Source organism: Anopheles gambiae, chromosome 3 (assembly GCF_943734735.2).
Source record: "Anopheles gambiae chromosome 3, idAnoGambNW_F1_1, whole genome shotgun sequence".
Taxonomy (NCBI): Eukaryota; Metazoa; Arthropoda; class Insecta; order Diptera; family Culicidae; genus Anopheles; species Anopheles gambiae.
In genome coordinates this window covers 1,062,801-1,088,016 of record NC_064602.1, presented here as the reverse complement: position 1 = coordinate 1,088,016, position 25,216 = coordinate 1,062,801, and the positions used below count along the sequence as shown (strand labels likewise).

Below are 25,216 nucleotides of genomic sequence, written 5' to 3'. Positions count from 1 at the left end.
AATCAATATAGGAAAAATCAAACAAAGTTCGCTTAGTTCGTAGAAATGAAGGATGAAATTCAACTGATGAAAACTTGTACGCAAACTGGTTTATCCGATGTTCGATCAGTATGGCGTAGTTGAAGGTGCATGTAACTGCTATCAATTATTAATCAAGCAATTATGCATCCTTTTTGACACTTTTAGATCAGAGAACTTTTTGTGCAAACCGTTGTATGAGGTAATATTTTCTAGAAATAGATAATGTCAGCTTAATGAGTCCCGTAATGAAGTTTTCGAAGAAAAGAACCGCTCGAACCCATTGCATGATTGCGCTGCCCAATTAGGTGAATAAGTAATGTCATTATGCACTCAAAATGTTTACACTGGGCAGAGCATTTTTATCTGACATACATGTATATTTAATTTTCCACCTTTTTTTCGTTCGACAGGGTGGTTTTCATACAAGTTTCATCTGGAAAGCGGTACGGGAAGGATGTCAGCGTGGATGATTCTTTCGTGGCACGGTGGTACGGAGAACGCTCAGAGAGAGAGAGAGATGCACACAGTAAATATAGCAGAGCACCGTTCGATGGTTGGTGGGATGATGGAAAATCGATGGCAATTAAATAATTGAACGAATTGCTTTCTCGAATGCAAATTATCGTGACCATCTGCTGCGATTGTCGATGTTGGAGGTAGTTGAAGTAATAGTGAAGAAAGAGAAAAAAAACCCCACCGTTTGCAATACGGCAATACGTTCACGGGGCATCATGGCATAAATTTTTGGAACCGGTCACCGGGTTTTGCCAGCATCACCAGCAGCCCAAAAGTAATCGATAGTTGGTCCTTGGGCTGGGGCAGTAAATTGTACTCTTACTGCGCTTCCCCGCGTTTCGGTTGACAGGTGATGTCTGTGGGAAGTGAAATGTTTGGTTCGGAAAATCGAGCCGGACATGTACGAAATGCATTCGTGACAGAGGGAGGTCACCAGCGGCGCTGGAGGATGTTTGACGCCGGAAGGATGAAAGCGATCCCCATGGTGATAGTAACCGATAGCCCGGTGGATGTGTTCCGTAAGAGGAAGATGGTGGAAACGTTACTTTGGCACTAGTACCGGGTCCTGGTCGGAGAATTTGTCCAAGCTGTTTCCTGTTACGATGGCTTAGAATGGTCAAAACAGCAAACAGATTGTGGACTGTGCTGATGAGTTCGAACGGAGATGAAATGATCTATAAATGGATTTGAATTTAAATTAACGATGACATTGGCAGTGTCGCTTTGGAATCGTAGCCAGTGACAGTTTTGCAATGCATGACAAAGAATGCAAACGGGGAAACATACCTTAAAAGTAGTAGATTTGGCTTTTCAGTCAATTAATTAACTCCGCCTTTGCAAAAGTTTGGAAACTACATCATGGGTAACTAAAATCCATTATCCTAACGAGAACTGAAAGTTGGTTCACAGTTTTAGAGCGATAAATTTATAATAATCATTTGCCAAAAGAGTGTTCCCAGAATTTTCGCCTCCCAAAACGCTGTCAGGCAGATAACTCCACAGCTTCCAACCCAACTTTGTGAAAGCTTCAAACGCTGGGCCGAAGTTAATCCAAACGAGCTGCACACTTCAAACCGCTCGATAGGACGTCACGTCACAAACAGGCCCCGGCACAGTACGGTTGCACAACAACAAAGCGCACGCAAGCACGGGCACTAAAGTTGATAGTTTGTTTGAAACTACCTGCAACAACAACAGCAGCAGGAACTAACCAACCGAGCGACCAAATGTTGAGAATTTCGTGTCGTACCTTCGCCGTCGTTCCGGACTAATCAGCGTAGTGGCCGCGATTTGTTGGAACGCGCTGCGGCGAGTGTTCCCACAGATTCTCGGGAATCCGCGGCAACCACACGTCAAGCAGTGTACAGGTGCATGACCACGCGGCACCACACACCCGAGCGTCTGCTTTATTCGATCGCAGGCCAAAGCGTATGATCCTCGCTAACCACAATCGACCGAATGTCGTCACTTGCGCTTGGTTCGGTCCCTTCTTGCCTCTGCTGGGCGCAATGCTAACAGTTCGAATTTGACTGTACAATGCATCGTTTAATTGAGTTTGGAGTTGTGCAACCGGAAGCGACTGCAGGCAACAACCGGGCGAAAGCTTTTCGTCGCGTTTTATTTGACTTTAAATTTGGGTCATCAAAGCGCACGGTAGATGCCTGCGTGAAGTCTGACGGAATCAAGCGCAAAAGGGCGCAATGTGTAGCGTATGGGAAGCGAGAACGTGTCATCTGGGAAGCTAACGAATGTTGGGGAGCTGCTTTTAATTCACCTTCCACAAATAATCTGCAGGATAAACTGGACAGATTGCAAGGTCAGTTGGCGACACAGGTGCCTCGAGAAGGCTGTACTTATTATTAAAAAGATGCTGCGAAGAGGAAGAATAATTGAATGTCTTTAAACAATCATAACTAGTTTTGAAATCTTCATGAATGAGCTTAAAAAACTGAAGGCTTACGAATATATTTATCTAGAAAGGTTTAATGGATTAAGAAAACCTCTCAAAGTGTTATGTATTCAAATGTATTGATCCTAATGAATATCTGCAATTCAATGTATCCTCCTATCGAAATGCATCTTTTTCGAGAGTCCACCGCTGACCTGCCCAACTACAGCATATGAATGCTGCCCAATGGTGCATTTCGGAAGGCGTTAGTGGCACCTACTTACGTCCGTATCTATTTGCAAACGGTCGGCTTTGTGGGTGGCCTCTTTAACTTTCGAAGCATTCGGCAGAAGGCCAGCAATTCCATTCCAAAACTTCTTATGATGATGATGCCGCCAGTAGCGTACGTAATGGCATTTGCCACCAACGGTCAGGCCAAAAAATGTGTTCCTCGTGGTGGTGGCTCACCGGCCAATAGCGCGTTGCCTTTTGTTAGTGAGCTTGGTGTTGGTAGTAAAAGTGATTATACTGGCAATAGTAGTGGTAGTAGTAGTAGTAGTAGTATCAGTAGCAGCGGTAGTAAAATTATTTTTGTCCTAGTTTCGAGTAAATTTCGAGAAGCTAGCAATCGTATTGTAGTTTTGTTGTCCTTACAATTGTTGGTAGAGTATCTTTCGAGAGAGTGTATGACGGAGAGAGAGAGAGAGACAGACATGCGATTGCTCAGAAGAGAAGAATCATAAGGGAAGGAGAAAAGGATATTGATTCCCCTTGCGGGAGATTTGAGCTACACAACTCAGCTGAGTTCCCAGTATGTTGTGAGCTCCAAAGAGCTACGAAATGTATCCCTTCCTATGATGTTTGAGTTCTTATATTGTAATAGCAGTTAAAAACAATGAAGAATTAATTGAATTATCGCGGTGAATATACCAAATATCTCTGAGTGACATAGATCCAATAACAGTGCAAACAATTCTTTGAAAGTCTTTGAAATCTACTGTGGTTCCTTTAGAGTTATGTGTACATTTAGATGTGGGATTACCTTTTTTATACATGACGCAAATGATGTGGTTTTGTATACATGAAAAGTTGTTTATTGGTTTACGTTTAAATGAGACGTAAATTGCAACATACACTGTCATAGAAATGCGGCAAGATGAGGCATAAGTAAGTTGCGGTAGACTCATTCAGCGTGTGCAGTATTTCCTGTAAACAAGCTTACAAGTAACAGAATCAATAAGATTAGATCTTTCCACGCTGGATACATTACATTCCAAAGAAAATATCCCTTCATCTTGTAAACCAACCTAAACGACAAGCAGCGACATCAGCAACGGTAAATTGTTTATGAAAAATTCACTTTGACAGGTAGCGGAAAATTACCCCCCGCATGCTGCCGTAACATTCGCCCCGGGGAAATCCGCTTTCCCCATTTCCAGCTGATTGCACGCTGACGGATCCCAGTACCGACGACGATGGGTGGGGAAGGCGAAGGGTGTGCGAGTGGGAAAGGCGGTTTGTTTTGGTATCCGTTTTCCCGGCTTTTCTCTGCCCTGCCACACGGAACGGGTACGGTTACGGGATTTTGACAGCTCTCGGGCCAAACAGTGAAGCTCGGACGCAGCCGCGCTACATTTGACGGTTGTGGCGCATGTCAGATGCAAACTATTTTCATCCATGGTCCTTCATCCAATACAAACCACTTTTTTCCCCACGGACGCAAGGAAAAGGTTACTCCAACGGGGTTTGGTGAATTGCGTGTGTGTTTTAGGGAATGATAGGATGTTTAGGAAGGAAAAGATTGATTATTCAGAGAAGCTGTGTGCGGTAGGTTAGTGGAAAACGTGAGCGAAATGAGTCTTCGCACCATTCCAAAGCAGCAGCATCTGAAGTAGTGTGCTGAAGGGCCCGTAAACGAACGAAGCGTCTTCCCAGGTTGGCCTAAAAAAAGGGACAAAAAAACGAAGGAACAGTAGCAATCGTTTAGCGACGAACGGATCGATAGTGCAAAAACGCTGTTGATAGTAGATCCAGGCATCACAGCAGTATTATCGAGAAGATACACATTGCAGGTGTTGCCCAAGGCGCGCAACGACCACTTCAATATGGTAGCCAGCCAGGCCCTACTTGGGGGCTCGTTTCCATATGCGTGAACAGTAACGGGAGCACCCGCTGTGAAGCACATTCCGCTGTAGTAAACTGAACGTAAAAAAGACTGACTGTGGAAGAGTAGGAAAAGCGAGTGCGTTTTTGTACGGTGCGACATCCACGGTGCTATCAGTGCAACAAAAAAAGAAGAAGTAACACAATCCCCATTCCAACCATGTCGGTGCAGGTGAGTACGAACGGGAGGAAGGGCTTCCAGAAACGGCAGCACACAAACATTGTGAGCTAAATGATTACCAACCCGATGCAAACGAGTGGATACAAAAAATCGTACGATAAGATAAACCAAACGCCATGAGTGGGTTAATGTGTCTGAATCAGCTTTAAACGGTAGCGAGAATGGGGTTTTTCGGTGGGGAAGTTTACATGCTTCGGGAAGGGAGAATTGAGCGTCCCTCGATACAATATGGTTAACAGGTTGGGTATTGTGCATTGTGCGTTACTGCTGCACGTTCCTTCAATTAGTGTGGAGCTGCAGCAGCAACAACAACATGGGGACATCTCTCTCAGTCCCACTTACATGACCATTTGCATCACATTTCACATAGAAGCGCTATTTGTCATAGTGGGATTCCGCGAAGCTAAAGTACTCTTAACTTTGTTGTATAAATTAAGACATTTTTATCAACGATACAATTTAAGTCGATTGTAAATTGAATGCAATAATTCACTCAACAAGCGTACTCGAGTGCACCAGAGCGTATCTTTCCTCCCGGGTGGGCCTTTGCTGTTGTTGAACTTCGCGAACTGCCCCGAGAATCCATACGGAAGCAATAAATTGTTCCCTCTTAATTATCTAGCTCTGAGGGGCGTAAAACCTTTCAAGACACGTGCAAGAATCGGTTTACAGTGAGATGTATTTACATCCTCCCCATGCTGCCGTTGCCTGTAAAAACCGCAACATTCTCGCTAATCGCAGCGAGCAACGGGGTTTGTTGTGGTAGTATGTGGATAAAGAAACTATTACCACTACTAGCGTCTTTCTCTAATAAGGCACAGGCAGGGTTCTATTTTGGGGAACGCTGGGAGTGGTTTTATGAATGAGCGGAGCGATAACGTGCCCTCCCAATGGCCTCATCTCACCTCAAATGCTGATTTGAAAAGACAAATTGGCGGGCCGCAGCTAAGCCGTGTGTTGTGCCGTTGTGCGCAAGCGTAATCGCATTGCGAAGTGGCAGCCAGGCAGGCAGGCGGCCATTGTCGGGTCCGGGTTGTTGGAGTTGGAGCTGATAGAGGTGATTGTTTACATGATCGCACACACTCGCACGCGCGCGCTCGCTTGCGTTTGCTCTCGCGCGGTTTTTGGCGTGGCTGAGCGAACGCAAAGATCGCGAAACATGTGAAACACAGTTAGACGTTGATCGTGAGCGCGATGAGAAGTAGCAGCCGCAGCAGCAGCAGCAGTAGCAACAATTCGTGTCAGTTTGATTAGAGGCAGACTCTGGCAGGCCCGGGAATATCGCGTACTTGCGGTGTCGGCCGAGTAGTTGTATCGAATTGAGGCGCTATAGTAGTGCTGGGTGAATCGGGGCGGCACAATACGCAAACAAATTGCGACGCAAACGAAATCGATTGTGTTAATTGTCGTGTGCTGGTAGAAAATAAACTTTACGAGAGTCGAATGTTGGGTCTGTTCGGTGATCTTTTGACAGATGACGAGATATAAGCAGGCACAGTTTGCTGACGAGGACAGCAGCAGCATCGGCTCGATACAGATCAACGAGACGACGCGCAGCCCTACGATGCACATCCGCTACCATGCCGCCCGGGGATCCTCGCTTTGGAACGCTCGGAGCAAGCTGGAGAAGGTGTTGCTGTCGCTGCTGGCGCTCTCTATCATACTGATTGTGGTGCTGAGCAGTTTGCTGGCGAGCGATACAACGCGTATTCTTCATGTGCGTCCTCACGTTGGTTCGGGTAAGCATCAGTAGCAGCCAGTAAGTGTAGTGCCAGTTTGTCTAATGTTCTCAAAATATCTTACCTTTCCAGATCCGTTCGGGGTGGACGAACAGTTGCCCTGCCTGAATCAACACTGCATCTTCGCGGCGAGTGAGATACTGCACTCGATCGACTGGAGTGTGGATCCATGCGATGATTTCTACGCCTTCTCCTGCAACCAGTGGATCCGCAACAATCCCATCCCGGAGGGTAAATCAATGTGGGGCCTGTTTGGGAAGCTGGAGCAACAGAATCAGCTGGTGCTGAAGAACGCTCTCGAACGGCCACTGGCGGAGTTTAAGTCGAAGGCGGAAAAGAAGGCCAAACTGTACTACCAATCGTGTCTGGATGAGGACGAAACGATGGAGAAGCTCGGCGCGGAACCGTTGCAGAAGCTGTTGCGCCAGATCGGTGGCTGGAACGTGACGGCCAACGCGAGCGGCTTTGACGTGCAGCGATGGTCCCTGCAGCGAACGCTTCAAACGCTGCAGATACGCTACAACATGGGCGGACTGTTCGGGTGGGCTGTGGGCGAGGATGATCGCAACTCTAGCAAGCATATCATACAGGTTGGAGAGCAGAGATGGAAATGGTACAAGTGAGAAGTAATGGTAACCTACGTACAATAATATTTACAGATCGATCAAGGTGGATTGACACTTCCATCGCGGGATAACTATCTAAACAAAACGGCCAACGCCAAGATTCTGACCGCCTATCTGGAGTACATGACGAAGGTGTCGGTGCTGCTCGGGGCGGACGAAACGGACGCACGGCGTCAGATGCTTGAGGTGATCGAGTTTGAGACGCGTCTGGCCAACATTACCACCCCGCAGGATATGCGGCGGGACGAGGAGACACTGTACCATCCGATGACGTTGGCGATGCTGCAGGAGAAGGCCCCTTTCATCAACTGGCAGGAGCATTTTGAGGAAGCGTTCCGACTGGTACGTCGCAAGATCACCGAGAAGGAGCGCGTCGTCGTGTACGCTCCGGAGTATCTCGAGAAGCTGAACATCTTGATGAAGGAGTACACGTCAACGGATGAGAAGAAGATGTAGGTGAAGATCTGGACAAGAGGATTTTATTATGTCTCACACATTGTGTTTTCTCCTTTTCAGCATTCTCAACAACTATCTCGTGTGGCAAACGGTACGAACGCTGACCGCCTGCCTGTCTAAGGCATTCCGCGATGCGTACAAGGGTCTCCGAAAGGCACTGATGGGTTCCGATGGAGGCGAAGAGCTCTGGCGGTACTGTGTGTCGGACACGAGCAATGTGCTCGGGTTCGCTGTCGGTGCCATGTTTGTGCGGGACGTGTTTCACGGTGATTCCAAACCGCAAGCCGAAGAAATGATCAACCAGGTGCGGGATGCATTCAAGGAAAACTTCAAGAACCTGGGCTGGATGGATGCGGAAACACGTCGGCTGGCGGTGGAGAAGGCCGATGCGATTAGCGATATGATTGGCTTCCCGGACTACATCCTCTACCCGGAGGAGTTGGATCGCAAGTATCAGGATTTGAACATCGACCCAAAGACCTACTTCGACAACAACATCAACTACAACATTTACAGCTTGAAAAAGAACCTGGAAAAGCTCGATCAACCCGTGAACAAGACAAAGTGGGGCATGACACCGCCTACGGTGAACGCGTACTATACGCCCACGAAGAACCAGATCGTCTTTCCGGCGGGCATTCTGCAGAACCCGTTTTTCGACATCAAGAACTCGAAAAGCTTAAACTACGGTGCAATGGGTGTGGTGATGGGGCACGAGCTGACGCACGCGTTCGATGACCAGGGTCGGGAGTATGACAAGTACGGCAATCTGCATCAGTGGTGGAACAATCAGACGATCGAGCGGTTCAAAAATCAAACGGAGTGCTTCAACCAACAGTACAGTGCCTACCGAATCAATGGCAAAACGATCAACGGCAAGCAGACGATGGGTGAGAACATTGCCGATAATGGTGGCCTGAAGGCGGCCTTCCACGCGTACATCAACAACGAGAAGAACAGCTACACGGACACGGACACGCTACCCCTGCCGGGTGTAAACATGACCCACCGGCAGTTGTTCTTCGTGTCATTCGCGCAGGTCTGGTGTTCGGCCGTGACAGACGAGACGACCACGCTGCAGATCGAGAAGGATTCCCACTCGCCGCCCAAGTATCGCGTGATAGGGCCGCTTTCGAATCTGAAAGAGTTCTCCGACACGTTCCACTGTCCTCTCGGTACGGGCATGAATCCGATCGAGAAGTGTGTGGTATGGTAGAGTGTGCGGTGGGAGAACTGCAACTGGACGAGCAACGTGGTACAAATGTGTTTACGTTCTGCAGAAGGTTTGTTTTTCTCATTTAGATCGTGTTTTCATTTGTGCACACTCGGTGGGCGATTTTTGTGACAGTGTTCATATATCAATTCAACGTGGCCAAATGAAAGAAAACAAAGTGAAAGAACACAAACAGCACACGCACAGGTAACAGGCCTGAAACGTTCCTGGAACAGCGGGCAGCGGGGCAATCCAATTAGAGAGCATTGCGAGTAAGATTTCTAAGTCAAAGACAGCAACCAAAAACTAAGTATGTAAGACACAAAAACGGACAAACTGAAAGTATATCTATTTTATTACTAACTTTTTCTACTGCTCGCTATGGGCGGCGATCGTGCGAAGGAGCGGATCGCCCGGGGCCGAGGGAATGGGTGTTTGAAGGCATTTTACTTTAGTATTTTCCCCAATTTTCTCGCATCAGAAACATACACACAAACTGCGTAAGAGTAAAAAATCCACGTTTATAGTGTACGAAAACGTTTATAATTGTGATTGTATCTTAAAATGAGGGTAGCACATTGGCTAAGTAGGGAGACGTACTATTCGTCTAGCAGTGTCTATCGAATAGGAAAGGATGGAGAGATAGTATGAGCGACAGCACGATGGCTGTCAATGATGTGGTGAATACTGCGGTAACAGTTATAACAGGAAAGGTAAGAAGCGACGTGAATTCCTACTCGACGATAGCATGGACATGTACGTTTGATGCGGGAATCAACAACAAATGAAATAAAACTTATCCTAGATTGTACAACTGTTCAAAATTCTCGGTACTTTTTTGCGGGGATATTCGGTTACAGTCCATTGTTGTTATCCGAAGATGATGACCCCGGCCAGACAATCCGCTCGATCCAGCCAAGAAACGGTGCTACCTTGATGAAGCGTATCGTCGTACAGGTTCGCTCGACAACAATGCCGACCAATCGATCGGACCGACCACCGTCCGGGTTCTGCTGCATCACCAAGGGCGCCAGCAGCTCGTCGTAGCAGCGACTCGCTTGGGTTGTGCTGCTCCGGCCACTGGAAGTCGGTCGGACCGTCATCTCCGACGACTCGATCGATTTGTCACCGGACGAGACGTTCACAGCCGAGTAGAGCAAGATGTTCGGGAGGGTCTCACTTTCGGCACCTTCGACCCCCGTCCAGAGACACACAAACTGACAGGTGGACAGACTGTGAGAAATATCGTTTCAATTTTCAGCAACACAATGGAAAACAAATCAATTCCAAACGATTGACGACGATAGCATAGGGGGAAACACTTGGAGAGTGCAAGGATACTTACGACACTGCCCGTTCCAGTTCGATTAGGGCGATATTGCTTTGGTGTGTCCGCTCTTCCCGCAGATTGTCCTCCGTTGTAGACTCGGATGGAGGATTGTTGATAAAATTCGGGTGATGATGGAATCTCTTTACACTACAGGCCATTGCCTGGCCGGCAAACTCTAGCATAATGAATTGCTTTGGCAGGGCTGGAACATTTTTCCCCAGATTCACCGTGAGTGTCCCCAGGTCGTTTGTGATTTATTTGAAATGGTTCGATTTATTATGTTGCGGCCGGTGTGTCCGGTAGGCCCGGGAATCATACATCATGATGGAGCATTGAGAAGAATTCATTCTTACCTGTGCTATGGTGGCAGCTAGCCGGTGCCAGAAGAAACCGCTCACTTATCAGAACGCCGTAGCAATCAATCACTAGCCGAGCGTAACGGGGCGAACTTCCAGCGACGCGGATCGGCCGGACGATTGGAGCCAAGTATGATACGTCTTCTTGCTTTGGGCATTGGTCGCGGTACGATTGACACACTGGCGGAAGGAAAATGGGATTTAATTAACAGTTTGATCGGATGATACAATAGAATCTCGGAGATATTTTACTAGTGTCGCTAATCTTTGGTAATGGGCTGTTGGGCATTTCACGATGTGTGTCTAGCTGTACAGCTTCCACAGCAGCTACAGATTCAATCCAATTCAGGTACATCGGAATGCTGATGAATCCAGCCAGGCTTTTCGTATCACAACGGAATGGTGTTTGGCCGTCGGTGTGCTCTCTAACTCCCGTAAAAGACACTATACCAAAGGCTGTCCAGCTACCGTTAACATTGGCAGCGAATGCTCCTCCACTATCACCATTGCAAACGTTCGTCCCTGTGAGAAGTCACAAATGTCGTCTTTTAGCTACTTTAAGCTTTATATGGCACGGATCTGATGATGTATTAGTAATATAGTTAAAGCTTACCATTTTCCCACCCTGCACAGAACATCCCATCGTATAGGACAGGACCAAATAGTGTGGAATCACTTTGAAGACAGCTTAAATAGCTCACAACTGGCATTGTGGCCGATCGAAGCGTTCTAGCAGGGGAATCATCCTCCACCAACCCCCAACCAGACACAGTTCCCGTCCGAACTCCCTTGAGAGCATCCGGCTCCCGTGGCAAACAAATTGGCTGTACAAAGTCCCCGAACTCCACGATGGTTCGAAGCATCAGCAGGGCAAGGTCATGGCGCAGTGAGCCTGTCGTGAAGTTTCCGTGCCGATGAATCCGTCCTACCCGATGCTCTTGGGAGTGGCGGGCGAGCGTGAGCAGATCGTACAGACCCACGCGGACGGTCAGCTCATCGGCCGCTAGCTGATAGCCGCTCGGTGCTGTGACGCAATGGGCCGCTGTAATTACCACCCGTTCACCCACGATGAAACCGCCGCAAGCGTACGAAATCGTAAGAGGCTGCTCCGTCCGGTACAGTGCCACATGCCACGGAAACTGACCGGGCCAACTAGACCGACCGTAGGTGATGGTACCCGGGGCAGCAATAGGTCGCTGGCCACAGAGGACGTTCGTGGTGGTGATCGAATCGATTTGCCAATGGATGGCAAGTGCCAGTAGCACCAGTTGCAATGCGCTGGCCTTCCACATGATGGGTGCTGTTTGACTGACAGTTGAGGTGAATGTTTCCGTACAGGGATCGGGGAGGCTTATCGATCTCCGATCGCAGTAGGCTCATCTACGCAATCACGCATTTTTGCGCAAATGGGAAAGTCGTAAAGTAACCTAATGACTGGATGATTCGATTAAAGCTGTGACTTGATGATAATTGGAGGACATTGAAAAGGGGAAGCTCAAGTACTTGAATAAAAGATACAATATTTTGCACAAGGATTCTTCATTCCGGTGTAATTATTCATTGTACCGTATCTTTCATTGTGGGGTCACAGCTTAAAAGGTCAGCACAACGGCAATAGAGCTGGAAAACGTTACAGCCTTCCAAACTAACGATCAATTTCGTCTTGCATCTACTACTGTTACGGAACTATTACGAAAAGCTCCGGAACTACTGGTTGTTTCCTTTCCACCCCTGAAGGATTTGACGCTGGAATGCTTGAACGCATTGCTGTGTGACTTACCACCCATCATCCATCCCGTCACCGAAGCGAAGGCAAATAAATTTGTTTACCGATTCCCAATCCCCAACCTGACAGGGTGTGTTAGTGTGCCCGGTAGGTCCGGCGGTGAGCCGATTCGGTTCGGTAGCTTTCTCACGTTTTTGCTGATAAAACCGCCCGGTGAGCAGATACGGTTCGGTTTGGGAAGGAAGAAAGCTCCCCGGGGCAGTGATTGGGCTTGTGGAAGAATTTTCACCATCTCCCTTCCAGGCCATACCTCACTGAACACGAAGCTGGAATCTGGAACGTGTAATGGAACGTGCAACAATTTGTTGCCCGGTCGGTGGGTGGATCGGAATTTACGGGTAAGATGAGAACGGCGGTAGAACTGTGCTTCTGGCGTTTTTTCACCTTTTCATTCGTTTTGCTACCGTAAAGGGATCTGGTACTGCCGTGCATTCCGATTCGAGTGCCAGGGAAAGTGGAAAACCGGAGCGATTGGCAGTTCCTGGACGTTCATGGTATCCTTAAAAAAGCGTATCGATGAGAACTCGTCTACCGGGATTTCGAGCGACTTCTTGAGCTTGAGCTATCGTTGAAGCTTTCCTCTTCATTAGACTGACGAAGGTAACGAATATGTTATGGTTTGCCAGTTTGCCCGTACCGATCCTTACAGCGTTGCAATCGTTTGCTTTATACAGTAAAAAGGAGCGCTAAAGCACACACATCATTGAAATGGGAGGCACGCTTCAACATGGGTTGGAAACACTGGTCTCCCTGAAGTGTAGAAAAAACTTTCCCCATGATACGTGGCTTTGTGAAGGTGGTTGGATTGTGCAGCTGCTTCTGCAGCGCATCGAGATTGCAACCGAAATCAAGTGCAGTGGAGTGACGTGCGCGGAAATGCTAGACAAAGCCGTACGTAGGGATTATCTATCAATTTCAAATTTAACTAACGAACAGCGTGCAATCAATAGTTGCTTTCGATTCGATTTATTTTCACAGTTGTTATCTCAACCGTCGGTTGGGTTGGCTTTCGACTTCGGGCCCGTGGTTGTGGTGCTGGCAATGGACAAAGAACGATGCGGGATGTTGTAACGCCAGCTCATGCGTCACAGCAGGTTGTTAGTGCGATAATGTTTGACAAGCAGGCGGATTCGAACGGAGCATCACATGGGTTCGTTGTTTAATTAGTGTTTGTATGACGAGAAGAACTTTGGAGTTTAAAATAATGGGATGAGAAGAGAGATCATGATAGTATTCATCAAATTCAGTTTACCTTTAACTAAATTTAATAAAACAACTCTTTCCGCTTGTCTCGAATGGATGGTAATAAATTACGACCTAAACATGTTCGCCTCAGGGACCTCTCCTTGTACCAAAAAAAGCGCCCCTTACCTACCGCAGAGAAGTTGACAATAATTTTGAAAAATCGCCCCAAGAGCCGCTTTAATGTTTCTCTTAATTCGTGTTTCTTGCACCAGACACGAACAACCCCGTCCAGAAGAAATATATCCTCCAGCCAAGTCTATTACATTGTTGTGTTGTGCGTTGTGGAGTGGTGTTTGCTTTACGCGAACAAAGCAGAAAAGAAAACGTCTATTCCAGCTGACTCGCTCGCATCACCTCACGCTGTCACGGTCAATGTTAACGACTGCCAGTTTACAAGAGGGCGGCATTGTTGTGGTGTAAATTTTATCGAAAATCATATCGATTCCAACGCTCGGCTCGGTAGAGCGTCGGCAGCAGAGGCAGAACGGAGAGAGAGAGAGAGAGTGATTTTGCTTGATGGTTTCCCATTAGCATCGAAAATTGCACCTTTCCGGCAGACCGAAACGGTAGCCTCGATGATGAATTGCTCGCGCAGGAACTGAACTTTGGCGTGACAGGCGACGGGGAACAGTCTTCTTATGACGTGTACAAGAACCCATTAAAATTGGAGAATGGGGAGGGTAGAAGATAAGCAAAGCGGACGCGCTTGTGTGCGCTCTTGCATGTGTTTTTACGCTCTTGTAGAACGAATTTCGGCACCTACAAGATCCCGTGCCGATGCCGTGAATGCGATCGATGCCAGCCAGTGCAAAAGCAAGATAAGAAGTATAAATTATAGCGCCAGCTTTTCGGATGCACTTTTGTGCATAGTGCGTCGAGCGTTCTGCCCTGCAGGGTTCGGTGGCGAATGGTCAGGATGGGCTGAGCAGGGATATGGGAGTGGGGGAAGGAAATTCATCATCTGATCGATTACATGCCGACAATGAGCGATCGCTGGTGTAGACGAATGAAAAAAGGGTGTACAATACTGCACCATGGGAGAGTTATATTGCTTTCAGGTGGATATAACTTTTAATTGAAAGTATATTATTAAAAAGGTAAGGCTTGTGCATCTCGCCCTCAATTGAGATCGTTTGATGCACTGCAAAGAAAACTGGAAACAAAACATTGTTCAGCATGTTCTACTAAAGCTTCACCCCTGGCACAAGTTGCAGGATTTTTGCCCACCGTGCACCGTGGAGGGAAGCCAACGCGCAGATGGCCTTTCCCTCGCCCGATAGTGGGCCGCGGAAAGTTTTGTTTACTGTTTTTTATCATGTTAATTTCCGTGGCATGCTTTAATGAGTCTATTAGCATAATATCGTGCCGACATCATAAATTGCACCCGGAATGAGCCAATAGGGGGTGCCTGTCTTCATACCCCGTCCTGGCACCGGGTTAGCTTCGCGTTCCGATGGATTTTGCCGGCGGTCATAAGGTCAGCAAGAGTGATAAAGAGACAGAGAGAGAGAGAGAGAGAGAGAACAGCAAGAGAACAACAGTTGTGTGCGAGGGTGCTTGCGCTAATGTAGTTGTATTTCTCTTGTCGGTTGCGTCTCGGATGCAGTTTTGTGGCCTGTTGCATCGTGTGCTCGCGTTTCAGTGGAGCAAGAGCGTTGTTTTTCAGCGTGGAATTACACCCAATTTAGCTTCTTTTTTCCATCGACGGTGCATGATGCTTTAGTTTGGATGTCCACGAACACAAACACACACAAAACGATCCGGATGGACAGGTTTTGACGGGAATTTTAATAACGGTCATAAATATGTCACGTCAAAACACAGATTTCGACACACGCGGGTGGTAGGAAGAGGACACAAGAAAGGAAAACGAATCTAAAGAACCGAAAAAAGACGTCTGCCCTCCTTTCAACGAGATCTTTCCGCGACCGGTTAAGCGTTTGGAATGTTTGGACGAACGGTTTCGGTTCCGCTCGGTGCATCGCCGGTGCAAGCTTGAGGGCAATTGGAAGGAAGCGGAGCCGTATCAATCAATCTCGTGTGCGATACAACTCGCGGGGCTAATAAAGCTATAATTTTCTCAGCCTCTCGTTTAGAGAAGATGCGTTACGGCCGGCAAAGGATTAGAAAGCGGATGCGGAAATTATGATGAGTTATTTTTGATGAGTGATTGGTTAACATTAAGGAGCAAAGAGAAGCACAAACAAGGGTGATTCGAGTTATTTAACAAAACATTTTCTTGAGCTAGTCGATCAATTTTGGTGAAACATCCCAGGCTTAATGATGCTTAGCTGAACATACGAATAAATCTTCCACTTTTGACACAATTGCATTAAGCCTGAAATAAACCAAATTTATTCCACCTACATGTCTATGACCTTCCTCGTCCTTTCAACCCTATTTCCGTTCGTTGCAGCTAAAGTGCAATGGCTCGATCACGTTCCTGCCCATTTTCCCGCCTTTGCTTATTTAAATATGCAAACAACAAATCGAGAGTAGTTTATTTCATGAAAATTACCAAACATTTTAGTCGGCAACAATGGTCAAAGCACACTCGCCGCGAAAAGAGCTCTGCGCTACCTTGCACTTGCTCGTTATTCCCAATTCCCACCTGCAACGCACTCCAACCGAAACCACCTGGTTTGTGGAAGTTGGCAAGGGATTAGCGAATGGTCAGTGGGATGTTATGTCATCATCTGCTACGAGGATAAAAGGTGCAAAAGTAGCTCTGGCGCTGGTCGCTCACTTCCGGTCGCTCTGGCTGAAACTCGTTGACCTCGTTGATTAACCCGGGAACCCTTTTTCCACCCGGTTTCGGGACCTCACCTCACGCAGTTTAGCCGGAAGGTTTCATGGGCAATAATTGGTACGGTTTTTGGGGATGGGGGAGGATACCCAAAACCGAAACCTCATCCGGTGAGGAGTTGCCTCCGCTTTTCTGTGCGTTCTGCGGGGCCATTTGCGCTTCTCTGTGTGTGTGTCCATTTGGGATTGCATCGAAGAACGGTCGAACGGACGGAGGCTGATTGTTATTTTTTACCCTCTTCCCCTCACCCTCACCCTTGCCATCCACCCGAAAAGTGACCATGGGGCACGGAAGAATCGGAAGCTAGGAATCGGGACGGTGAACAGATAGGCACCCGATGGCACACGAACCAAACCACATTCAATCCATTAAACGATGCTTCATGACGTCGAGGTTTATCGTGCGGTTTGTTCGGTTTGCATCCGCTCCGAGCTGATGGGGGAAGGGCTGTGTTTTTGATTCCATGCTCCTCCCTTTGGTGACCGTTCCGGTGCCCCCCTAGCTGCGTGTATTATGACAACACGGTGACACGGTTGCATTGGTTTGCGGTCGAGAGGCGAACGTCAAAACAAATCGCCGTTTCTGTTTGTGATTTTGTGAAATGCACGTGCGTGTGGGTGGATGGGGGAGGTTGGGTTGAGGGAGGCGAGTAAGGGTGGTTGCAAGTCAGATTGATCTGGCTTATCCATTTTTGTCACCACTCGACACGGGACGGCATTCGAACGCAAGGGATCGTAACGAAACGAACGACAAGCTGGTCGTTTGGTGTCGTACAGGGCGAGATTGAACGATGGAGCGTTGTTTGTGTTGTTTCTGTGTGAATTAGACAATTTATTTAAACTGGCGATACTCTTTTGCAGTGATGTGTTTTAGAACAAGAACACGTTACATATAGACACGACTGAACTGAATCGTTTTAATAATTTCGTCATCGTTCTTCTTATCTCAATCATCACAGGCATTAAAAACATTCCGTCAAATCCATCTCTCCATCGAGCCGAGGATTAGTTGTCGGATTGCAATCAAATCCTTTCACTACGCATAAACTGACCCACTTTTGCCCATATATTCTTCCCATCTGTCGTCACCCGGTGTCCTTTGGCCGATATGAAAGTGTGCCTATTCATTTCGCTTGGCATCCATTCCAAAACTAACGAACTCCAATGCTCGTAGAGAAACACGGACAATCCAAATGTCCAATATTGGTACTACAAGCGTTCACCGCATCATCGTTCTGTCTGTGTGTGTGTGTGTTTTCTATATTTTTTTACGCACCAACATCCCAACGCTCATCGTACCAGCAGCGAAAGGAAATGTGTTTTTCATTTACCTCTCGAGGATGAATTTCCATTTTTACGCCCGCGTGCCGCCAAACTGGTCATCGTGACGGTAGCGTGGTGAATCGTACCGAGTATCGCTTTCGCTTTGTTTTTTTGTTGGTGCTGTTGTTGTTGTTGTGATCCTTTGCCCTTTTGCCACACACCACCCAGCAGTGGGTGGCAGGGCCGAAAAATAATAACAAAAAGCCGAAGCACACGGCAAACAACAGAAACGAACCGAACCGAACCGTCTGGTTTCCCGCGGGAAGAATAAATGCTTGTCATTATTTTTAATATCGGACCGAAAATTGAAATTTTCCTTCGATCAATCTTCGCCGGCAGCAGGGGGGGGGGGGGGGGTGGTGGTGGTGTGTGGATGGAGTGGGGTCGGGTGGATGGAAATGTGTGTGGGATTGAGACGTTGAAATGAATAAAAAACCTTCATCACGGTCGCTCTCCGGGTTCTCTCGCCGAGGGAGAGGTGGTGATGGTGATTTTTGGCGAGCACTTTCCAATGTTTCCGAACCCGAGAGCTGCCGGTCGAATTGTTTATGTGGGGTGGGTAAGGGTGAGAAATATGCAAAGAGCAGCATATTTGAGCCACTTAGAAGAAAACGGAAATAAAACTGCCCTTATAGACAAATCATCATCATCATCATCATCATGAGCGGCAGCAGCATCTTGGTGATGCAGTCGAGCGAAACGGCATCGCGCTTGTAAACGGAAACGGCGAAAGGATTGAGATGAAAATTGGATAGCGATCGGATTGGACCGACCGGTAAAGGCGTGTTCTTATGGATCCTCCAAAATTAAGGATAAAGTCGTTACGCATCTTTGGCCTGTGTTAACGTAAGCTAGAGTGTGTTCGTCCTTCGGTCTATTTTCCGAAGTAGAATTTATGTTTCGAGGAAAAGGGATTTAACAGTTGTTTGTGGAAAAAAGAGAAGATAGACTTTCGAAAGGTATGTGGGAAGTAAAATCTATCTTTAGCAGTGCAATTTGGCGAGCATATTGTGTGAGAAAGATATCATCGCATCTTCCATTTTCTTTTGCGATCAATCATCTCATTCAGGCTAGATGTGGTGATAGGAAATATGTGCAAAATGTACGAAAACTAACAATCTATTTCATGTTCAACATGTTTCTATCTTCCATTCCATCGGTTGAAGAAGGCAATATGGTGATTAAAATCACTAACGTACTGGTAGCAAACCTTTTTGGAAGCAATGAATCGTAAATGTTCGCCATAAAGTATTACTTGAGCAGAGTTTTTCCTCAAATATGGTTCCCTGCACTCAAGTCAAACTTTAGGAAAGTTACTTCAGTTGCAGCAGATGCACCACCGGGCTGGAACACACTGGACCAGTCTGCTTGCCCCAGCACAGGCACGTGCCACGTATCTTTCGTTCTAAAGCTTGCACACACACAAAACACGCACACACTAACGGGAGAAAGAAAAATAACACGAACAACGATAAAACCTTAAAGCGTCTTTCTATGCACCCGCTCACTAACGCTCTTGATAATGATCCGGAAGTTTTTGTCGCTGGGGTGGATCGGAACGGGAACACAGGGGGGGGGGGGGAGAGGGCGAAGTGTTTCTTGGACCAAAACCGTTGGGTTACAATGTTAGCACCATTGTTTGGAGCACTTTGGCAGATCGTAAAGTTTCCCCGTTTATTGCCAAATTGCTTGGTTGGAGGAGTTTGGTCTTCCTTTCGAAGGGGTTTGCTATTGTGATGCGAGTGTTGGTGTGTTAGTGCGTGTGTGTGTGTGTGATTTTGCAAATATTTTAGAGCGCTTCATCATTCTGAGTCACGTCCTTGTGAAATCATGTCTTTTGTAACACTTTCATCGTCAAGGTCGCTAGTGTTTGGTGTATGTAAGGCAAGAAAACATTGGCATCACATGAATATTCTACTGAAAATTCTAAATTGTGTAAGATGTCATTTCATTTGTTATAGGAACACTAAATAAAATGTTAAACTTGGTAAAAGTATAATCAAATGCCTTTGAGAAATTATTTTATTTCAAAAAGATAAAAGGAAAACCACAGAAATGCTCCAAACTCAGACCTGGAAAAGGCTCAACAAAACGAAAGAACCTCCTGCAGAATGAAACCAGCATCAGCCCATCCTGCTTACGTCGACGAGCCCATGGCCCACACGCGGCATCGTTAACAATTACGATTACGTGTGTTATCATGCTATCTGTTTGGCTAATAAGATTAAATTTAATGTAATCTCACCTAATCCTTTTTTCTCCTGGGCCACATTCTCATCCACCTTTTCTCTCTCTCTCTCTCTCTCTCTCTCTCTCTCTCTCTCTCTCTCTTGCTATTTCGTGTGTATGCGTTTGAGTGGCATCCTGATGAGATTCAAAGGGGTGCAGATGGAACAGAGGAACAGGAAAGGTTCTAATTATTTTCTCCAGCCACAGCCTCGCCGGCGTGTTCTGCCACTGCCGACTTGCCGACGTCGACTTACGCGCGGCACAAACCGGCACGAATAAACGTGTGTCTGATTGTTCAACATGTCGGTGGCGATAAGTGGCTGGTTAGCTCGTAGGAAAATCCCTGTCCGTGGGTTTCCCTCTTTTGGGGAAGTTTCTTTGCGGCTGGTCATTTGATTGGCGTAAAGAATAAAGCAGCCCTACGGTCGGGGGACACACTTTCCGGAGGTTAGCGTGTCAGATTAGGGACAAAACCTGAGCTGCTGTCGGGACGGGTTGTTGTAATGAGCACCGTTCGTGTTGGAACGGGTGGCGTGATGATAACTCATCGACGTGTGTTCAAACCTTCCCCTTACGAGACAATCATGTCGGACGACAGCGTTGATGATAATCGTTTTGACGAGTCGAGTCCAATGTAGCACGGCACGGAAAAAAGTTTCATTTCGGTTGGGTTAGTTTTTCCGGTGAAGCTGGGTACTCGCTGGGGTTTCGCTGGAGTGTCATCCGTTCGGGGCCGTACCGTACCAGGAACCCCGACCGTTTCGCATCTGCATTTATAAAGCATAAATTTATCTGCATTTAAAACAAACCCGCCCCAAACTCATGCCGTCTCGAGCGTGCGAACGGCACTAGGAACGGGGGAGGTAGGGTAATGGCCAAGCGGCTTCTTGCTGGGCATTGCTGACCGGGCAGGCGATGGCTGGCAGCTTCCGAGATTTGGGTTCAACCGAACCGGTGGGGGGAACGCGGGGCAGAAAGACATTATAAAAATCTTTCCAGTCGGTCGGCGCCACATTGTCTGACGTTGGGGTGCCTCCGATAGCTTTAGAATCTTCAAGCCCGGGTGTATATCGGTACACTACGTAGACACACATGTACACATAAACACATACAGACTAAGTCTGGTTGATCTTGGGGTGTATGTAAATCCTTTATTTATTCAACATTTAGTCGAAATTGGTGCACTTATTGTTATTGTGATCAAATCATACCGTGTCCTAGTAGTAGCCGTCGGCTAGACTAGTCCATTGCTTCAGCGTCCCGCAAATGGGTTAGCCGGAATGGAATGACTGTGAGAGAAAGATAGAGAGAGGGAGAGAGATAGACAGAAACCATCCAGTCACCCAAGATGCGACACTTTTCCGCCGGGTAATGCGTTGTGGCGCTTATCGAGTGGAAATTGAAATGATTACTACAGCTCCCAAATTTCACACTCATGAAGAGGCACGGCAAGCAGACGATGGAAGGTGGCAAACAATCGCAAACGCCAAGCAGATGCTTAGAAGAATCCATACAACTTCTTTTGGTGCGTTAATTGATGGTGGGTGGGGACAAGTTCTACGGTAGTGCGATTTCGTTCATTGGAGCTCCACGTGACTCTAGGCCAGTGATCTTAAATACGGCTCCAGCTGGAGGTTCCTGAGGGACGGAAAGTTCTTTGGCGGCCGTTGTGACGAAAAGGACATCTAGGTTGGGGCCTCCAAACGCGACGGATGTTACCTGGGCCACGGGCAGTGGTATCTCCTGGACAACTTTGGCGGTCCTGATGGAAGAAAGTGGACGGTTGAGTTAATGGTGCCGGTAATTTACATTTTGTGCCTAGAATGATTAAGATGTTATTGTGATCTTGTGATGCCTAAAAGATTCCAAGAAGTTATCATTTATCAAAAGCCTTTGGTAGTTCCACTGAGATAAAACTTCACCCCTCCATCGCGTTTCCAGAAGCATCTACAGTGGTAAGATTAGAGCCAGAGCCGACCGATTTCGAATCAGATTTGTCGCCATCTGCAATCTCCCACTTCACACCAACGACACGGCCGTCCACCGGCAAGGGGCTGGTGCCAAAGTACTTTGAACTCAACACTTACTCTGGATTTATCTTGATGATTTTCGAGCCGGCAAACACGGCCACGTACAGGTTGCCGTCGGCATCGCTCGTCATCCCGTCCGCAATGAACTCGGTGGCCGCCTCGTCATCCTTCAGCTTTATCAGCACCGTTTCCCCTCCTGCATGAGCATGCGGGCGATAAGACGAATACACAGCGTTAAAGGCCTGGGACCTGGGACTCTGCCCACTGCCACGGGACCCCACACTTACCCAGATTGCCCTCCGCGTCCACCGTGTACTCTTTGATGTCGAATGCAAACGAATCGATGTAGTAGAACTTGCCGGTGCGCGCACTCCAGGTCAGGCCGTTCGAGATGTGTACCTTGCTCTTGAGTGGTACCATTTGCCCGCGGCCAGCGTCGAACCGGTACAGCTTGCCGTCGTCCATTTCGAAGTGATTGCGGGAGTCCTCCGCCAGCATGGTACCTGCATACAGCCGACCCTGCCCATCCACCTTGCCGTCGTTGAACCGGTGGTCAGCTTCCTCCTCGCCCAAATCGGTCAACACTTTAACGATCGAGGCCGTCTCGGAGCAACCATCCCAGCTTACCAGCAACAGCCGAGTGCCGCTACCGACCACAAACTCCCCCTTGCGCCCCTTCACGGGAATGACGAACGAAGCATACGTGCTGCCCTCTGGGGTGTACCGCGGTGGGAAAGTGTGGGAATGTTAACCTTTCTTTAGGCTGGAGTGAGACCTTTGCGGCCTTGCGGGAAAACAAGCTTACCGATCTTGGCGGAGTAGGTTTTATTTTCCTTCCAGTCGTACCGGTGCAGTGTGCTGCTGAGAATGCAGACGTAGTAAAGGCTCTGCGACTCGCCGTCCCAGTGTGGAGCTTCGCCGAGCTGGAGGAACGGCCCGGGCAATACATCAACCTGTACGTTCGCCATCGTCGGAGGGTCAAAATTGAGTGATGGTTAGGAATTGGGCAGAGCGTTGGCGAATCGTTGCCAATCGAATTAGAAGCTTATCGGCGATAAATGGGGGGCAGATAGCGTAAAAAATAGCACCTCAATGTATATGCGATATGTGATGCCAGTTTGAATTTGGGTTTGTGATAATGTAGGGTCATTAAACACGTTTTTGAACGTAGATAATCTTATCTGATTTATTTGGGTTAAATGCTTGTAAAACATGATAAACTACCTTGTTTGGTTTAACTATGAATATCTATTTCTTATAATCAACAAATGTAATCATATTACATAAAAGAAACAATGAATAATAAAAAGCAATGAATTTGCATTCTGCAGTAGGTTTGGTTTTTACAATTCTCTCAGTTTTCCCGTCAATTTGCCCGAGAGCGTGCTTCGCTTCTTGTAAGGTCTTACCGCGAAACGAATGGAACACATATTTGCGCTATCGACGCTAATCAATATCGACTTCCCCCCGAGCCATACTAATAACGCTTCGAATGCTAATAGACTTATCAAATAACAAACAAATAAGCAACCTCGGCCCCGACCTGTTATCAGATTGCAGAGCGGGAGTGGAGAAAGCCCGAGCAGTTTCTATAAAATACCGGCCGCCTGTCCACCTTCGAGCTAGTATTTGCAAGAGTCAGACAGTATGGCCGAGAGCTATCGGGTGGCAGCGATACCGCCGTACACGGAGCTGGGCGAAGGACCGCACTGGGACATTGCCCGTCAGAGTTTGTACTATGTGAGCCTTACCGATGCGTTGATCTACCGGTGGGACTATCGCGAGGGCAAAGTGTACTCGGCATCGATCGGTGCGTAGGGAGGGATTTTTCCCCGATACTGTCCCGCTCTGTATCGTTTATGATGAGTCCATTTTGGCCGTGTTTCCCAACAGATGGCATACGGTTCGCAACGTTCATCGTGCCGGTGAAGGGTAGGTCGGATTGTTTCGTCATCGGCGACACGATTCGGTTGCTGGTGATACGGTGGGACGGCAAAGCGTCCAAGGCGACGATTGTGCGGGAGCTGGCGTGCCTGGGTCCGGACCATGTGGACAATCGTTTCAACGACGGTAAGGTTGATCCCTGGGGCCGGCTTTACGTGGGTACGATGCTGAACGAATCTGCTGGCAATCCATTTGAGAAGGCAACCGGTGCACTGTGGCGCTACTGTGACCGTACCGGGCAGATGGTCGAGCAGGACCGGAACATGTACATTTCGAACGGGTTGGCCTGGAATCGGGCGACGAACAAGTTTTACTTTGTCGATTCGGGTGCGAATCACATCAAGGAGTACGACATCGATCTGGATGGCAATTTGAGTAAGTGCGGCAACGCTGTTGGATCGCAGAAGTTGTGCATCATTGATGCAGTGTCTTGTGTGTGTTGTTTGCAGTCAATCCGAGAATTTGGTACGATTTCAAGCCGGATGGGGCCGATCCGGGCTATTTCGGCGACGGTATGACGATCGACAGTGAGGGCAATCTGTATGTGGCGTGCTTCAACGGTTACAAAGTGGTGAAAATCTCTCCGGAGTATGTATATGATTGTAGTTGCGCATTCGAGAATGTGTGTTTTGATAGGAAATATGTTGTGTTTTTTCGATAGGAAAAAGATTCTGGCAGAATATAAAGTTCCAGCGAAACAAGTCACATCTGCATCGTTCGGAGGACCGAAACTGGATGATTTGTTTGTGACGACAGCGGCGAAGAATTTGACTGGACCTCAAGAGGAACCGGCCGGAGCGGTATTTAAGATATCCGGAATTGGTGCGAAGGGATTGGCAATGAATGAGGTCGTGCTGAAGGATTAAAATTGAGATTAAAGAGTTTTGGTATTTGTTGGAAATAGTTATAACTATAGTTTGGATTCGCTGCGCATATCACCTTCATATTCTAGGCAACGGATGACAAGCTCTGTGTTGAGAAAAATACAGTTGAGCACACCTAATTACTTCAAAAACGTACACTCAATCCAAGACTTAAAGGATCGCTAAGAATTGTCGGCAAACACAATCCGAGCGTTTGCTCCGGAGCAGTGCTATTTTTATTTAAATTAAGCTTATTATGAGCTCAAGCTTCAAGCAAACTGCTTCCATTGCCAGTACCAGCAGCAGTTGGAAAGTATTTCTAAATCAAACAACTTCCAGCTGAGCAAGAGCTTCGCGTTGTTTGATCTCTACAGTGACAAAACGATCCTTGAGTTCCTTGACGCTCCTTGTTCTCGCGCTTTGCAAAATGCAAACAGCACAATTTTCGCTGGAAAAAAATGGAAAACTTTTACTAGCAACTGCTTCTTGAGACGCGCAGAAC

General features: G+C 47.5%; 5 protein-coding genes across 5 annotated transcripts; 2 read left to right on the top strand and 3 right to left on the bottom strand.

Annotated features, from left to right (window-relative positions):
* Positions 1 to 4,104: 4,104 nt before the first annotated feature.
* On the top strand, positions 4,105 to 9,627 carry LOC1278166 (endothelin-converting enzyme homolog). Its single transcript, XM_317711.2, has 5 exons — positions 4,105 to 4,760; positions 6,244 to 6,508; positions 6,581 to 7,098; positions 7,168 to 7,586; positions 7,651 to 9,627. The coding sequence occupies exons 1-5, from the start codon at positions 4,749 to 4,751 to the stop codon at positions 8,804 to 8,806; spliced, it is 2,370 nt and encodes a 789-aa protein (XP_317711.2). The 5' UTR covers positions 4,105 to 4,748; the 3' UTR covers positions 8,807 to 9,627.
* Positions 9,628 to 9,657: 30 nt separating this feature from the next.
* On the bottom strand, positions 9,658 to 10,450 carry LOC133393238 (uncharacterized). Its single transcript, XM_061657127.1, has 2 exons — positions 10,149 to 10,450; positions 9,658 to 10,036 (listed from the first exon to the last, which is right to left on the bottom strand). The coding sequence occupies exons 1-2, from the start codon at positions 10,313 to 10,315 to the stop codon at positions 9,658 to 9,660; spliced, it is 546 nt and encodes a 181-aa protein (XP_061513111.1). The 5' UTR covers positions 10,316 to 10,450.
* Positions 10,446 to 12,017, bottom strand: LOC1278167 (chymotrypsinogen A). Its single transcript, XM_317712.5, has 3 exons — positions 11,103 to 12,017; positions 10,742 to 11,011; positions 10,446 to 10,669 (listed from the first exon to the last, which is right to left on the bottom strand). Exons 1-3 carry the CDS (start codon positions 11,779 to 11,781, stop codon positions 10,446 to 10,448), a joined length of 1,173 nt encoding a protein of 390 aa, XP_317712.5. The 5' UTR covers positions 11,782 to 12,017.
* An 8,989-nt stretch (positions 12,018 to 21,006) lies between these two features.
* Positions 21,007 to 22,875, bottom strand: LOC1278168 (regucalcin). Its single transcript, XM_061658262.1, has 4 exons — positions 22,713 to 22,875; positions 22,195 to 22,620; positions 21,965 to 22,103; positions 21,007 to 21,639 (listed from the first exon to the last, which is right to left on the bottom strand). Exons 1-4 carry the CDS (start codon positions 22,873 to 22,875, stop codon positions 21,435 to 21,437), a joined length of 933 nt encoding a protein of 310 aa, XP_061514246.1. The 3' UTR covers positions 21,007 to 21,434.
* Positions 22,876 to 23,517: 642 nt separating this feature from the next.
* Positions 23,518 to 24,752, top strand: LOC1278169 (regucalcin). The gene is made up of 4 exons (XM_317714.5): positions 23,518 to 23,717; positions 23,801 to 24,226; positions 24,301 to 24,439; positions 24,513 to 24,752. The coding sequence occupies exons 1-4, from the start codon at positions 23,555 to 23,557 to the stop codon at positions 24,715 to 24,717; spliced, it is 933 nt and encodes a 310-aa protein (XP_317714.5). The 5' UTR covers positions 23,518 to 23,554; the 3' UTR covers positions 24,718 to 24,752.
* The last annotated feature ends 464 nt before the right edge of the window (positions 24,753 to 25,216 follow it).